General features: G+C 48.7%; 1 protein-coding gene across 2 annotated transcripts in view; it reads right to left on the bottom strand.

Annotated features, from left to right (window-relative positions):
• Positions 1-995: 995 nt before the first annotated feature.
• The window catches only part of LOC127682917 (myomegalin-like), a 177,305-nt gene continuing 161,757 nt past the window's right edge, over positions 996-16,543 (bottom strand). Inside the window, exons 35-45 of one of the 2 annotated variants that reach the window (XM_052179661.1) lie at positions 16,223-16,354; positions 15,478-15,597; positions 11,832-12,021; positions 11,127-11,251; positions 8,646-8,879; positions 7,528-7,635; positions 6,493-6,719; positions 5,547-5,690; positions 4,441-4,579; positions 4,146-4,192; positions 996-2,544 (exon numbers count right to left, since the gene is read on the bottom strand). In XM_052179661.1, coding sequence (XP_052035621.1) covers positions 2,458-2,544; positions 4,146-4,192; positions 4,441-4,579; positions 5,547-5,690; positions 6,493-6,719; positions 7,528-7,635; positions 8,646-8,879; positions 11,127-11,251; positions 11,832-12,021; positions 15,478-15,597; positions 16,223-16,354 — 1,553 coding nt within the window. In that variant the 3' untranslated portion in view covers positions 996-2,457. Of the gene's footprint in view, positions 2,601-4,145; positions 4,193-4,440; positions 4,580-5,546; positions 5,691-6,492; positions 6,720-7,527; positions 7,636-8,645; positions 8,880-11,126; positions 11,252-11,831; positions 12,022-15,477; positions 15,598-16,222; positions 16,355-16,543 lie in introns of both variants that reach the window. The other variant, XM_052179659.1, reaches the window with a different exon arrangement.

Below are 16,543 nucleotides of genomic sequence, written 5' to 3'. Positions count from 1 at the left end.
TGAGTAGACTGGCTCCTCAATGGGTTCATAATTTCATGGCCTTTTTGGGGGAGCAGCAAAGGGTTGGAGGTAGAGCCTAGTTGGAGAGAGCGGGTCATCCTCCTGAGCACTGAGTCCCTGGGCACTTGCACTGTGGGTGGTTGTGAGCCATTATGTGGGTTCTGGGAACTGAAGCCAGGTCCTCTGCAGGAAAAGCAAGTGCTCTTAACGCTGAGCCTTCTCTCCAGCCTCTGGTGTTTGTTCGATTGTTTTTTTTTTTAATTTATTTTTATGATTTTAAATTATGTGGAATGGGGGTGGCACGTACACACGAGCCTGCAGAGACCAGCGTGATTGGATACCCCTGGAGCTGGAGGTATAGGCAGTTGTGGGCCACCTGACAAGGGTGCTGGGAACCAAACGAATGCCCTCTCAAGGGCAGTGTGTGCTCTTACCCACTGAGCAGCTCTCCAGCTCTGCCTCTGGGTTTCTTAATGATAGCTTCTCCTCCCCATCCTCCCCATCCTCCCCATCCTCCTCCTCCCATCCTCCTCCTCCTGCCCCCCTTCCACTTTCTCCTCCTCCCCTACTTCCTCCTCTGCTTCCTCTTCCTCCTTCACCTTCTCCTCCCCCTTCTCCTGCTTTTTATTAGGCAAAGATTTTTCTTAACTCTTTTCCGAACTTTATTGCCAGACTTCTTCAGCTTAATTTTCCCCTCAGAATAAATTGTGTATTTATTAATAATAATAAATTGTGTATATGCAAAACCTGAAGAGTGGACCAGTCCAGGGGACTTGGGCTTAGAATATTAGAGAATTAGATCTTATCAGATCCGTAAAAGAATTTTAAAATAGCAGCTCCTATAGCTTCTCAAAGTGAATCCGTCAGAAGTTGCTTCAGTTCAGTTTGTCTCGTTCTTTGAAGTCACATCAAAATTCTCCATAAGATCTGGACTACTACAACTCCTCCTCCTCTCCCTTCTCTCCTCCTCTTCCTCCTCCTCCCCCCCTCTTCCCACTCCTCCTCCAGACTTCTTCCTCCTCTTCTTCTTCTTCCTCCTCCTTTTCCTCATCCTCTCTAGTAGCAAGTGGTGTTTTCCCATCAGTAGATCGTTCGGGCTGCTTCAACCAGTCTCCTTAAACTGTCCCACTGTCTGCTCCAAGCTGCTGGAGGCCGCTGGAAGCATTTCTGTCCGCTGTCTCAGGGGAGCCTGTAACCTTGAAGACTGAACTTCAGGGTTGTTACAGTGGAGCACTGTTCCTTGGTTTGTAACCATGTTCCCTCCTCTCTATCAGAGATGTGTTCACGCCTCTCTTCTTTAGAAGACCTGCAGTTTTCACAGCGTGCGTGCGGTGGCTGCTCTACAGACCGCCTTCCTCTCTCTGTGGGCGGGGCCTTTCCTGGTTCATGACTGTTTATTTCATCTTGTTGAGGTGGAATTCATGGGGGGACGAGGGTTCACACTTTGGGGTCTCTGGCAGACCCTCTGAGACAGGGCACATACTGGGGGACATAAGATGGCAGCATGTCTTTCATATCGCATATCCTCGTTCTGGGAACTGGGACAGAACGAGAGGCAAAGGAAACTAAGTTCTTTATACACAGTTTGCTTTAATAGCCATCAGAGAGACTGCTTAGTGTCCTCTCACCATCTGTCTGCACATCATGTTGGCCTTCAACACAGCCATAGCAACATATATAAATCTATATTATACATTTATACACACACCCACAGCCTATGAGCACTGTGGAGACACAGAGTCTCCAGTACAGAACAGGCCTTGCCCATGCTATTAAAAGAGGCACAGGCGTTCTCTACGTTAGACATTCAATAGGCATGATGTGGCCACCAGTCCCCAGTTCCCGAGGGAAGTTAGGATTACAGGGGACAGCAGAGTTAAGGAAGTCGGTTCAACTTGAGATCACGTAAGAAACAGAAGGTGCTAGGCTAAGCGCAGGGCACCGAGAAGTTACCGCGTTCAAGTTCTTTCGGGGTGTTGACTCAAAGACCTCTGGTGCGGTGGTAGAGACCAACGTACTACCGGGCTTGACCCACAAGGCTGGCCCGGCTCAAGAGCAGGTCTGTGAGGAGTTTGGTGAGCCCCAACAATGTCCAGCGGGGTAGTGCCACTCAATGCTGTGTGCTTTTACAACTGTCTGAGGAGCGTTGGCGTCCGGACCACACGTCCTGTTTGTGGGCGGTGAGGTCCTAGTTCCCCTGAGTTGGCTATCTTGAGGACAGATGCTGAGTTGAGAACTAGAACGAGGTGGGCACCATGCTGAGCTGTCTAGAAGCAGTGAGTGCCCCAGGCCTTCTACACAGTCTACATGAGTTTTGCTTAGTGCTGGGCCCAGTGGGCCTTGGCTAATTGTATTCATTGCTTGCCAGGATGCCACTTTCCTTCCCGCCTGTCCCATGTGGGCACGTCTCAGCCCTTTTGTGGACTTCCAGCAGGGGAGGAGTGGACCAGGGATTCCTCAGCAGATGGGCAGCAGCACAAGAGGCGGGCAGGCCCACCCTTCCTGCTCCTTTAAGGACCGCTGGCTCCGCCCCTTACGTGGCTCCTGGAAGGCAAGGGTCACAAGGCTGGAGTGCACGTCAGAGCCCTGAAGGATTTCATCTGCAGACAAGAAGAAAACAAAGCTAGTTAGCACTAGTGTTGGGGCCCCGCTGGAGGCTGGAGTGAGAGGCAGCCATTGCTGGAAGCCAGGAACCTGATGAGGAGGGCGAGCGAGCACAGGGGGTCGGGGTGGGAGGGCTAGCCTGCAGAAGCTCTTCAAGCCCAGATTAGATGGAAGCCTTTCACACTCCTAGACTCACACCTCTGTACACGAGTGGCTGGACCCCACCCTGCTCCTCAGGAGCCAGTTCATGCTCCTAATTAAGTAGTCCGAAGCAAATAAGCAAACAGAAACCAAGAGAGTCTTTTACAACTCCCAAGAAAGAAGTGCTGAGGAAAAGAGGACCAGCACAGGAGGAGAGAATTCAGCAGGAAGTCCTCCTGTTAGAGTCCCAGTTATCTGAGAAGGGGCGGAGCCAGCAGGACCTCCGGAAGTGAGCTGAGTTGACTTCTACCATAGACTTGGGGCAGCAGAATCACAGAGATGAGGGGCCAGCCAAAGTGACACAGGTAGTTAGTGACAAGCCTAGCACTGAGAGCCTTCCCAAGGGCCTAAGGAAATAGAGAGGAAAGCGTCCCCAGGTTGAGCCAGCGTTGCAGAGGATGCTGGGTTACCTTTGCTGGGACAGGAAAATGGCTGCACAGAGGCATTCTTGTAAGTGTTGTGCTACAGAGGCTCGGGAAAGAAAGGAGTCGTCAGAGAATGAAGGGAAATTCAACCGAGACAAAGAGAGTGTGCTACATCACAGCCCCGCCCCCTTTCCGAGCGGGCCTTAGCAATGCTAGGAAATGTCTGAGCAGACACTCAGCTGCTCTGACAGGGCAACTCTACCCTCAGAGAATAGTTTCTGATCCTTAAGCCACATGTACACGAGTGGCTGGACCCCACCCTGCTCCTCAGGAGCCAGTTCATGCTCCTAATTAAGTAGTCCGAAGCAAATAAGCAAACAGAAACCAAGAGAGTCTTTTACAACTCCCACTCAAGTCTTCTCTCACACTGCTTCGGGGGAAGAGGCCATATTTAGCATTTGTGATAATCGTAGAGAACTCCAGCCAGGGAGAGGGATAGGCCATCTTCCCCCTTAAGGGGCAGTGTTCATTTTCAGGTTTTCTTCGGCACCAATGAGATGAGATAAGGATGGCCGGGGATCCTTACAGACAGAAAGTATGCTTCCCACCTCACAGTGCAGGGGCAGTTTGTAAGGCTCTACCCTGTCTACTTTTCAGTAGAGCCCCTTAGGAAATGTGAGCGCACTTCACAGGCAGACTCCAAATGTTTCTGCCCTCAGGAGGCAACTGTACTCCATTTCCCTGGCCTACCCATCCCACGTAAAGGACAGAAAACTAGAGAGAAAGGGAGAGAGGACACAGGATGAGGGCAAGCAGAGAGGTCAGGGCAGGGAGGCGGGGCTTGCTGAGGGGCCACACCCTACACTGGACCAGAAACCTTAGAGTGTCAGCTAGCCAGGGGCCCACAGACAGGATGAGAGGGGTGGGCTGAGGCCTCTGCGGCTCTGTGGCTCGGAGCTACAGTGTTGTCCTTACCTCTAAATTAGTCCGTGCTTTCTTCAAGACATCATGGGTCCTGGTCACTAGAAACAGAACAGCCCCACAGACATGGAAATTACCAGCTAAGCCTGGCTTGCTTAGCACATGCTCCCTAAAGCACTTTCTCTGCCACTAGGTGTGGCCTGTTGCTAGCCACGCCCCCTCTATCCCCACCCTTACTTCTCAGTCCCTCTTCTCTCAACAGTCCCAACTCCCTCTGGTCACTGTTCATCTGCTGCGAGACTGGGTGTGAGGAAGAGCCTTCCCCCGCGTGTCCCCCAGGGACACCTACAATGGCTCACGATGAATTGCTCCATGCTTTTCTTCCTCTGGTTGGCCTTCTTCAGACGCGCAGCAGTGCTTTCAAGGAGCTGTTCCTGTTGGGATACTTGTGCTCGCAAGTCCAGGAGCTCTTTCTCCATCAGTTGTCCCTGAGGAAGAGGGACAGCCTCAGACAACATTCACTGGGCTGAACACAACCTGGGCTTGGCAGCAGAGTGCTCCCATCTTCTCAACCTTTTGTATTGAATTCCTGTCATTTAAATGCCAGCAGGAGACAGCTGAGGAACAGGCCACCAAACAGAAATGGAGAAACTGAACCTTGCTAGGGAGAGCCTCGCTCTAGGCCAACACCTAACCCCAACCTCAAACCTCTGTTCGGTCTGGTAGAGTATCCTCACTTCCTCATCATAAGTGACATAGGAGTTCAGGGATGTTACATCTGAAGGGCTGGGACTAGCCTGAGGACAGTGGGAGTCTGCAAGTATCTGCCACCACAGAGATGGGAAAGCACCTTGGATTAGCACTGCTGGGTCCATAAAGGCATCGGTAATAGCTCTCTGCAACTGGAGAGTCTGAGGCAGATCCTGGAATACCTCTGCCCAGCAGTGTGCCGGCCACAGCCCACCTGAGAGAGGAGCAGACCCTAGGAGGTGGCTGGCTTTCCCAGGCCTGACCCAGAGACACAAACTAGAACCTGTCGAGATTCCAGAGCATGGCCAAATGAGGCCATTGCTCATGGTGGTGTTCGTTCTGTGGCCTTTCGATCAGGCACCTTAAGGATAAAGAGTGCCAAATAGTTGACAGGGCTCTTGACCAGCTCAGCCAAACTTCAGGGTACAAGACCTGGAGATGTCTGGGCTGACCGTGTCTACTTCCCATATCCTATCCCTTTCTCTGATGTCTCATCAAGTGTTGGAGGGTGGGAAATGCACGCATTAGAGTTGCAGTGACCGAGCCACCATCTCTGAAGCTCTAAGATGTCCCATGAAAGTTCTGCCCATGCCCTGCCATATAATCCCGGACCATCAGAAAAGCCAAGAGTCAGGAGCAGGGCAGGGGCCATGCTGGCCTGGAAAAGTAGGTTTTAACCAGACAAACACAGAAAGAGCTTCTTACCTCTTTGCCTACCAGTACAGGACCATGAGAGTTTGGCAAGGCTGCCCTCCAGAACTTGGTGAGGAGGGACGCTGACTCTTCTAGGGTGTGGTTCAGAGCCCTGGCGCTGTTCCGAAGCTCATGGGCACTCTTGTTACCTGGTGCCTGGGGAAAGAAGACAGGGACTCCTGAGTACCATCGGAACTGGGCCATCTTGTTGCTCCACGCGTGGGACTCACATTTCCTCCGTCACCAGGCACAGCAGACAGGCCTGCTGGAAACCCGGGCTTTCCCACTCAGTTCTGGGACAGCTGGTCCCTTTGCCTGGTCTCTTCCCCCAGGATGCCCTACAAGCTTTCAAAACTCATCCCTCTATTACATCCCCTAAGAAACTGTACCTTCCTTGTCTGTAATGTAACCAGAGGACAGACTGCTCCTCACACTGTGCCTAGGGTACCTTATTGTGCATATCAACAAGGAACTCCATCATGCCCTTTAGTAATGGGTCCTTGTAGATGAGGCTATCCTACACAAACACCCACTGGCTTCTCACACCAACCACATTGTCATTGGTACCTTACTCCTTCCTAACTACGAAGCGCACCATAGAGCTTTGACAGCTGCCTCCCCTCTGCTCAGTCTGAACAGGGAAACCTGGGCTACCGGGTCTGCTCCCTTCCACATGTGCAAGTTCATACGGATGCCTGTCCACCCGACTGACGTTAATATATCTTGTTTGGCTTTATGCCAGCATTCCTATTATAAAGCACAGGGTTTTCTGGGGTTCTCGGTCAAAATATCAAGTAGCCTGTTCTGTTGCAGCGTGAAAATGGGAGACAGAGAAGGGTCAGATGGAGTGAACATAAGCCACTTCCTCAGCTGCTGGGAGGCGGGACACACAGAAGTACAGGACTGCAAGGAAGGTGCAGCCAGAGTACAAGAATGACGAAAGATCAGGCGTGGTTACCTCTGCGCCCTGAGAGTCTAGTCCCAGGATGCTGCATGCTGGCCTCGTGAGAGACAGTATCTTTTGGACCAGCAGCTTGCCTTCCCCAATCTGCTGTTGTAGAGCATCGTAGTCAACAACATGGCCGACAACATGTCTGCCGTGTTTGTTGGCGAATGAGCCATCAGTAGCATCGACCTCCAGCTCGGGAGGGTTCTTCATCGCTGCAGAATCATCTGACCCTAGCCCTGACAAAGAAGCAAAAGCAGGATCCATGGTTACATAGAATAACGACCTCCACTCCAGCTCCAAAGGGACCATGAAAGAAGCAAGAGGCAAGTCAGCCCTCGAGACTACGGGATGGTAGAGTGCACAGCGCATTCCGCGTCCTGTATGACCGTTCTCATGTCACTTTGACAGACACATCATTACTGCCTCGCGGTAGTGTCAGCAGACAGAATTTAGAGTTACCTGGGAGGCATGGCCCCTGGGCATGCCTGAGGTGTATTGTTTTGATGACAGTAACTTCTGTGGGGAGACAGACACATCTTAATTGTGATCAGGACCATTCCCTAGACTGGATATCACGAGCTGATAGAGTGGGAAAGGGGCTCTAAGCGCTAGCATACACGTGTTCCTGGCTCTCTGATTCTGATGTCCCATGCTATGCAAGCAGCTCCCTTCAGTCCCTGTGACACCCTTGCTCTAGTGGAGTGTAACCTGCAGCCGTGAGTCAGAAGCACACCTTTCTCACCCACTGTGCCTTCTCAGGAAACTTTGTTACAGCAAAAGGAAAAGATACTGCGATACCTTTCAACAGGTGAAATGTTCAGGGTCAATACCACCAATGAGAAGGTTTCTGGGTAAATGATGACAAATACAGGAGCCCTACTCAAGGGCAGGGCGATGACAGGGCGACCAAGGCAGAGGACCGTGCACAGCACGAGACTGAGAAAGATCTCTAGGCACAGGTATGGCAGGTCCAGAGAGTCAACCAAAGTCGTTTACGTCAATAATTTCCCATCACCACCTGAGTCCTTTCGTTGCTGTATTTACCGTTGTTTGTCCTGGTGATGATGGCAGGGTCCGAGCACAGAGAGCTGGGGACAACCATGGCTGGAGAATTCAAGCCAATGTCCCGCACTGGAGGGGAAGCGGCTGAACCTGGGGGACAAAACAGCCACCGTGTCAGGTCTGCCAAGATGCTGCACACTGAACCACACAGTCCATGCATAGCCCAAGATTAACCTCAGGGAACCAGCGCTCACAGACCACAGCACAAGGAGACAGCAGGGCGCCTGGGGTGTGCTCTTCTATTGAAGTGAATGTCTCATGAGAATGACATTTCTAGTTGAAAACAGTGGTAGATATTTTATAAGTCCGATTTGGGATATAATTTTGCAGGTAGGGTCCAGTACTATTATGACTTAAAGTGAAACAAATATGCATATGCATATAATATAGATGTTAATATGTTGACAAAGGGCAGGGAGAAAGGCTCAGCTGAAGAACACTTGACACTGCACTGAGAAAACAGATAGTTTACCATGGAATGGATGGGGTCACAAAGGGTGCACTTCAGGGGTCCGGTTGTTACCCTGGATGTCAGTAACTACAGCAAGCTCAGCCATCTGGTCCTGATCCTGATTCCTAGACCCAGAGACCCTGGCTGGCCTAGTAAATGTCTTGGGATTCAATTTTCTCATAAGAAATAAAGAAGAGGGGAAAATGCCCTATTTCAATGAAATTGTATACTTGAGGGAACTAATAAAATTTAAAGCACCACATAAATATGAGGAATCAATCCTCATTGTTTAAAGCCCTTGACAATTATTTTATTTAATGCTACAGAAAACCATATAGGCTATTTTTAATGAGTCCCATTTTCAAATGGCTTAAACTAAAAGTTAAAACACTTGGGTGTTTAAATACTTTGCCCAAAGTAGACAAAGTAAGCTTCAGATGTAATTGTCTCTGTGCCCTGAGCTTCAAGTCCAGGACGCTGCATGCTGGCTGGTAAGAGGCAAACTCAGAATCTGGAGACAAGCCTGATCCTAACTCCAGGGCCCCAGAGCAATCCATTCTGCCTGATCCTCACAGATTAGTTCAGCAAGACCACCCCCTGCCCGCAGACATCCCAGAGCGGAGGGCTCTAGCTTCCCCCTTCTTCCTACCTTGGAAGAATGGCTGAGGGTTTGCGGGCTCCACCTTGGCTGAGAAACTCTGGCCAGCAGGGGAGGGGCTGAGACTGGCCTTGCCAGCATCCTGCTCCATCTGCTGTTCCAGCTGCAGCCGCAGACGGTTGTTCACCTGGATGCTCTGCTCCAACTGCCCTCTCAGAGCACGAATCTCTGCCACCAGGCAGCTTAACTCACCCGGGGCTTGGTGACAGGAATCTAGGCTGAAAGCTGAAGGAAGAAGGGAGGGGACCTAGTGGCACCGACTGTGCCTGTGTCATAGTCACATCTCGCTCTGGCTCTGTGACATCCCTTTCTGCCAAGGGAGTCTCAGGGGCTTGGCCACACATCCGTGAGATACAACCCTTCTCATTCAACACCGGGAGCACAGCAAGGTTACATATAACTAGCCTGGGATGTCTCCGAGGCTCAGATTAATCATGCATGCCCACGGGGCGTTTGGACTGACAGGTGAGAATAAGCCTACGGGGTTGTCTCCCTGTTAAATTTTGTCCTGCAGGCTAGAAAACAGGTCAGCACTGAACTAAAAAGGTGTGAAGGTTAAGGAAGGAGATTTGATGGATTCCATAGTCAGAGAGGATACAACAAAAAACATGGGGCTTCTGGGAACGGAACATGAGAAGTCAGTCAGATCTTAGACCTGGGCTCAGAATTCCTAAGTGAAGTTTCAGTTTCTCGTCTTCACTTGCCACATGCATTTGGCCCAGAAGGATTAAAAAAAAAAAAGAGCTAATCAATAGTCTAGAATTCAACATTTCATCCTGAAAACCAGAGAGCCAGTGTGTTGGTTTGTATATGTTTGGCACTGGGAATGGCACTATTAAGAGGTGTGGCCTTGTTGGAGTAGGTGTGTCACACTGGGAATGGATTTAAAAACCCTCAACCTAGCTGCCTGCAAAGAAATCTTCTAGCAGCCTTCAGGTAAAGATACAGAACTCTCAGCTCCTTCTGCACCATGCCTGCCTGGATGCTCCTGCCTTGATGATACTGGACTGAACCTCTGAACCTGTAAGCCAGCCCCAATTAAACATTGTCCTTTATAAGACTTGCCTTAGTCATGGTGTCTGTTCACAGCAGTAAAACCCTAAGATACCATTTGGATTTTACCAAGACCTTATCTACACATTTAACTACCTGAGCTGTGCATCTCCGCCCTCAGCCCTAAGTCCAACTCATAATGATGTCTGTTACAGGCTGTGTGAATGGTCTAAGTAGATAGACAGAGACTGGCTATCCTCCCCTCACTTTGGGTACGCTTTGTCATCAAATGAGTACACGGAAAAGCCTGCAATTTAGCCTCCCTGCTGGATTTTGGAATTCAAAAGAAAGAGTTATGGAACATTAGTGGTAATTGGTTTGAAATGAACTCAAGAAGGCCCATGCACTAACAGAACACAGCATGAAAGGGGTACACATAGTCAGGGTGTACATGTGCGTGCGCGTGCGTGTGTGCGCGTGCGTGTGTGTGTGTGTGTGTGTGTGTGTGTGTGTGTGTGTGTGTTGTGTGGAGGAGGGGTGGTCAGGTTGAAGCAGATTCAGAGATGAAGGTCCTAGCGTACCTCTAGTTCCAAATTCTAACTTTTGATTGTTTTTGGAAAAGAATTCCAAATTTTTGGAAAAAATTCCCATCACGATTACCCTTATCTTCCAGTTTACCATATCTCTTACTACACTTTTTAAAATTTTGAGATTATAATGATATCATTTCTCCCCTTTCCTTTCAACCATATAACCTAATGGCCTAATTGTTGTTACACACACACACACACACACACACACACACCCCTGCTCAGTCTCCATAATGTTACTCATGTGTTTTCAGGGCTGACGGTGATGTTGGATAACCAGGCAAGGCCCTCTTCCCTGGGGACAGCTCTACCTTTGGTGCCTGCAGATCTCTGTCCAGGGCTGAGGCCTTCTGTGCTATCCCCTCCGAATTAGCATGGCTATTGCTGTCCTTTATCTCCCCAGTAGCACCTTGTCTCTTAATTTCTCTACATTTATCCAGAATTCTTCCCAGAAGAGGTCTCCCCACTCCCGACTCTAGTATGTTCAACCAGACTGCTTTCAACACGGAGCCATCTTCCTTGAAAGTAAACTCTGGTCTTGAATTTTAGGCTTTCTACGTGGCAGGAGCCACCCTTCCCACTGCCCTGACTTCTCACCTCTCCTTTCTTTTGGTTTTGAGTCTGTTTCTCCACTTGGGGAAGATGCTGATGGTATGGGCTTTCATGGTCTATCCTTAAAGACACGTAAAAATCCTGTCAGATGGCGATGGCCCTAGGACATTTCTTTATATGAACCATGCTATGATCTTGCTCCTGACCAAGTTGCTTTTTATTATTAAGTGGGTGAAGTGATTCTTGCGGTCTGTCCTTAGGGTGCCCAGGCTTAATCTGTTCCTGTCAACAGTACCGCACCCTTGGGCTTTAGCAAGAAAGGGGAGGGGCCTCATACCTTTCATGGCCTTCTTGGGATTTTCACAGAGGGACTCGTAGATCTGGAGCTCTGACTGCAGGGACAGGGAGAGCTGCTGTTTCTCTTCACACTGTTGTTGCAGGAGGGCCAGCTTGTGCTGCAGCCTGCCAAGGAGAGGCAAGGGTTCACAGGGCCATGTGGGAAAAATGAGCTTCGAGCCAACCTTTGCCTCAATTGGCCTGTGGGGGTGGGGGGTGGGGTGGCCTGGCCATCACATTCATTTAGCAGAGTCTGGGGCAGGTAAGGTAAGTTAGCCTGAAGTCGGAGCATTAGCTCCGTGTGCAGGCAGCAGTGTAAGCACACTACAGGCTCCTCTCTGCCCTACAGTGCTCTCCACACTGACAGGCAGATGCAGGCCTTCCACTGGGATAGCAACTTGCAGTTTATGGAGAGAGTGATGTCATGCATCTAATGAGAAGTGTGGGAATGCTCTCCTGCCAGTCCCCGACAGATGGAAACCTCTGTGACAGGATTTCAACTCTCTACTTCATAGTATTAAAACAAAACAAAACAAAACAAAAAATTATTCTTTTTAGTCCAAATTTTGTCTTCCTTTTGCTCTATGTGACCAGTGACGCAGGAATAGTGAAGGAGAAACTGGGGTTTCCAGAGGAGGAAACTATTGATTTGTCAATATCCCTTCCTCACTGAAAGTGGGGCCATCCCTATGGAGGCCCCGCCTACCTGGAGTTGTTTTCCTGGAGGGACAGCCTCTCCTCTCTGAAATGCTGGATCTCATCCTGTTTCTCCTGCAAGTCTTCCAGAAGCTGCTGCCGCTCAGCCTTCTGCTGCTCCAGCTCCTTCTCCAGCTCCTGAAGCTGGGATCTTGAGGAGAGCAGAGCCTCCCGCAGGTGGTCCATTTCCTGGGAGTGTCCTGAGGGGAATTTATGTCATGGCGTAAAAAGCTCATTAGAAAGACAAACCCAATTAATTAATTTTTATTAAAAGCCGAAGTGAGTCTTAAATTTCATTCCAGGTTTTGCTGTACCTGAAAGTAACCCCACATACTTTCATGAATTTATGACCATTTAGGAGACACCTGTTCACTTTCCCCCAGATTAGCATTTTACTGGGTCTTTGAATGATTGATCATTTGATGTTCCCTTGAATATAGCCAAATAATAATAATGAAACCAAGAAATCATAAAACTAAGCAATAATTAGAAGTTGTGAGTTTTTGGAAAAGCATGCGAGACATTTTAAGAACAATAAAGAACATAAGTTGTGTTTCTGATGTAACAATGCTAAGCTGCATAGAATAAACTGGGACGTCTCTGTTCTTCATCAAGTCTCAGCCATGTCTTTGAAAGGAGAATCATGAGGATTGGAAAAGAGACTGTCCCCTAGGGCTGAGCTATAATCAATCTCAGCCAGTGTAGAGGGCTTTGTACTGGCTGGTTTTGTGTGTCAACTTGACACAGGCTGGAGTTATCACAGAGAAAGGAGCTTCAGTTGGGGAAATGCCTCCATGAGATCCAGCTGTGGGGCATTTTCTCAATTAGTGATCAAGTGGAAAGGGCTCCTTATGGGTGGTACCACCTTTGGGCTGGTGCTCTTGGGTTCTATAAGAGAGCAGGCTGAGCAAGGCAAGGGAAGCAAGCCAGTAAGAAACATCCCTCCATGGCCTCTGCATCAGCTTCTGCTTCCTGACCTGCTTGAGTTCCAGTCCTGACTTCCTTTAGTGATGAACTGTAATGTGGAAGTGTAAGCTGAATAAACCCTTTCCTCCCCAACTTGCTTCTTGGTCATGATGTTTGTGCAGGAATAGAAACCCTAAGACAGACTTTAAAGGAAATAACTACTTAGGAAAACGGAATTATTTGCACGGCAGAGTGACCAACAGTCACAATTATTCCACAGAATTGAGGTCTCTTAGGATACGAGACTTAAAGCTGAAGCCAGAGGCGGGAATGCCACCTCAGCTGTTCAGAATGCTTGCTGCTTTCCCAGAGGGCCTAAGCCGGGTGAATCTGTCCATTTGGACCACCAAACTCTGCATTAATATGCATCACTTGCAAATCATCAAAACTGGGACAAAGGAACAAGAAACCTCAAGGGAGCAAGGTTTCTATATCAAGAACACAGAGTTTATAAAAATGAAAAGAGGGTGTGGTGACCGGTGTGCTCTCACTTTATTTTAAAGTTGTTTATTGATTAGAGAAAAACACAAATATGGACAAGACTAATTGAAAGATTAATACAATGAAATTCCATATATTCGTTTCCAATTCTCAACTGTTATCGATATATGATAGAGCCTGACTCTTTCCCTCCCTATACCTTAATCCTAAATAATACTCTGTTTATGCTGGACATTCTCGGCAATTTATAAGTATTTTAATATAGTCTCTCTGTTTAAAGAAAATATCTACAATTAGTTGATAGTGGTTGACACGGCCGAGAATTGACAGGAATGAATGAGGAGGGGTACTAAACTGCTACAGAGTGTCCTTTAGGGTAATAGAAATAGTCTATAATTAGAGACCTTTGGTGTTTACATTTCTATGAGTATAATAAATATAGTTTAAACTACACTTAAAAAAAAAAGAAGAAAGAAAGACAAACCCAAACACGTGAGGAAGGTCCTGTGTGGCTGAGGAGTCTGGCTTAGTGGACCCTACATCCTGGGGCTAGGGTGGGAGTGGTGTTTCTTTGTGGTATCTGACCCTCCATTTAAGAATGCTCCCCCGGGGACAGTGTGTCCCTGAAGCTCGGCTTTCTAGGTGCTCAGTGCAGCTGCTCAACTGTACACCCGAGGTCTTCCAAAGACCAGCACTGATTTCTTGTTTATGGTTTTTAGAATACATTCTTTTCAGCATTTTGAAAATGTGGACAGGGCTGGAGAGATGGCTTAGTGGTTGAGAGCACTGACTGCTCTTCCAGGGGTCCTGAGTTCAATTCCCAGCAACCACATGGTGGCTCACAACCATCTGTAATGGGATCTGGTGCCCTCTTCTGGTGTGTCTGAAGAGAGCAATGATGTAGTCATAGATGTAAAATAAATAAATCTTAAAAAAAAAAAACAGAAAATGTGGACAGCTGGTGTTTTCTGGTCATGTGATATCTCTCTGGTCAAAACTTCTTGAAGATGATTTCTAGGGACTCTTTAAGGCTAGTCCTTGGGTACAACTGTGTTCATTTGAAACTTACTATTTTCTATTAGTGAGGTTGTCCTCCTCTGTCCCAGCATGCACTGGTAGATTAATCTCTCTGCCTTGCCCTAACTCATCCAGCAGTCTTAGTTATCTTCCAACAGAGGCCCTGCCTCTCATGTTTTTCAGAACTTAGTACAAAAGTACTAAGTAGGTACCTTAGAAATAATTCTCATCTTTTGCCTCCAGAAGGATTTTTGGGTTTTTTGGATTTGGTTTTTTGAGACAGGGTTTCTCTGTGTAGCCTTGGCTGTCCTGGAACTCACTCTGTAGACCAGACTGGCCTCAAACTCAGAAATCCGCCTGCTTCTGCCTCCCAGAGAGCTGGGATTACAGGTGTGTGCCACTGCCCGGCTCACAAGAATTCTTTTAAACTGGACTTTATCCTTTCATATATCACTCTTAGTCTTTTAACAGATGTTCAATAGATATTTGTAAGTAAAAATCCTTTGTTACTAGTTATACATGGATTGAATCATGCTAAGTGACACTCTGTAATTTGCCTCCCAGGCCACATGCAATAATGCTCGCTTATAGATGATCATTGAGTTGGGTTGGGAAAGTTCTAGAGGACATGGAGGACCAGCCAGAGCAGCCTGAAGGGGACTGTAGGGGAAGGCAGAGGAACTGCAGAACAGGACCCACACAGCTGCTGGACCCAGAGCAGCTGGGACAGACACTGTTACTGGATGTAGGCAGGCTTTCAAAAGGAATACTCGTCCCAAGAGCCATTCAGTCTTAGAACCGAGGAGCCTGAGGGCCAGGGTGAGGATCTCTTAGGTCAGTGGTTCTCAGCCTTCCTAATGCTGTGGCCCTTTAATACAGTTCCTCATGCTGTGGTGACCCCCAGGACATAAGGTTAGTTTTGTTATTACTTCATAACTGTTATCTTGCTACTGTTGTGAATCATAGCATAAACATCTGTGTTTTCTGATGGTCTTAGGCAGCTCCCGTGAAAGGGTCATTTGACCCTCCCCAAAGTGTCTTGAACCACAGGTTGAGAACCACTGTCTTGGGGAGTAGCCATCAGTAGACAGATTAGCAATGTAAATATTGGACTGGTAAATTTGCGTAGCTGTTAAATCAGCCTTCTCTTTGTTCTTTCCAACTGGTGATCGCCCTGGCGAGAGCAGAGACAATCCTAGGGGGAACTGCAAGTCTGTTTTTTCCCAACCTACCTCTGGAAGCATGGCTGAGCCGTGTCTGCAGACTTTGGTTTTCTTCCCTTAGGGCTCTGTTCTCATTGTAGAGCTGAGGAATGGACTCCAGGCCCTGGCTGTAGAAGTGAGAGGTGGAACCTGTCCCGGACAACACACACATGGCCCATGTAACAGGTGCTTTGGCCATCCCCTCAAAGATCTGCTGTCCCAACCCAGCAGCAATCTCCAGCCCTCAAGGCCTGGGATTGACTGGAAGACAATGGTTATATAGTGAGTGACAGCATGTGTTGGTTTTCAGAGAGTGTGGTCTTCCTGTTCACTGAGCACTTGAAGCCACTAGATTTGTGTAGGAAGCTTCTTCTCCCTAACTAGCTGGGGCTGCAGTGTGCAAGGAGCAATTGCAGGTACAAAGACTGACATGCAAATGACAACATCTTGTGGGGTGGGGAGACAGGGACTAATGGCCTCCTGAGTGAAGGGGGGGAGGGGGCGGGTCTCCATAGACCTGCCTCTACAGGTTACCAATCACAAGGACACAGTAAACGAGCCAGCTGCATTTAAACCGATTAAGAACAAGAGGCCAGATCTTTGCCTGAGGAAAGTCAGTCTCTGAGCTCAGAGGGCAAAGCAGAAATAACGGCTTCCCATACCCTCCAAAGCCTCGCTTGACTGTGAGGTAAAGAATATCAGGCTGATTAGAAAAGCGTGAGGCTCTGCCTAGTGGCCTTCCCTTGAGTCAGGACAGAGCCTGGGCAGCGCCTACCGGTTTCCCGAGCAGTTGAGCTGAGCCTGTGCTGCAGCTGCTCCCGGAGACGGTCATTGACACAGATGGACTCCTCCAGGCGCTGGCGCAGGTTCCGGATCTCACCTAAATGCTCTTCCAACAGGTCAGCCCCTGCAGCCATCCCGGGGCAGGGTAGAAGCAGGAGACACAAGGCTGATTACTAGGGAGAGGGGAGTTCTGCCAGTGGACCACACAGCCTGCCCCTAACGTTGTCTTCCTTTTGCCCACAGTCAGTCCTTTCACACAGTCAGTCAGCTCCACTTAGTGACACGGGAGCTTCGTAAGCACAGGACGGCCCCT

The sequence above is a fragment of the Apodemus sylvaticus genome, chromosome 4 (assembly GCF_947179515.1).
Source record: "Apodemus sylvaticus chromosome 4, mApoSyl1.1, whole genome shotgun sequence".
NCBI classification, from domain to species: Eukaryota; Metazoa; Chordata; class Mammalia; order Rodentia; family Muridae; genus Apodemus; species Apodemus sylvaticus.
This window is presented reverse-complemented; position numbering and strand designations above follow the sequence as displayed.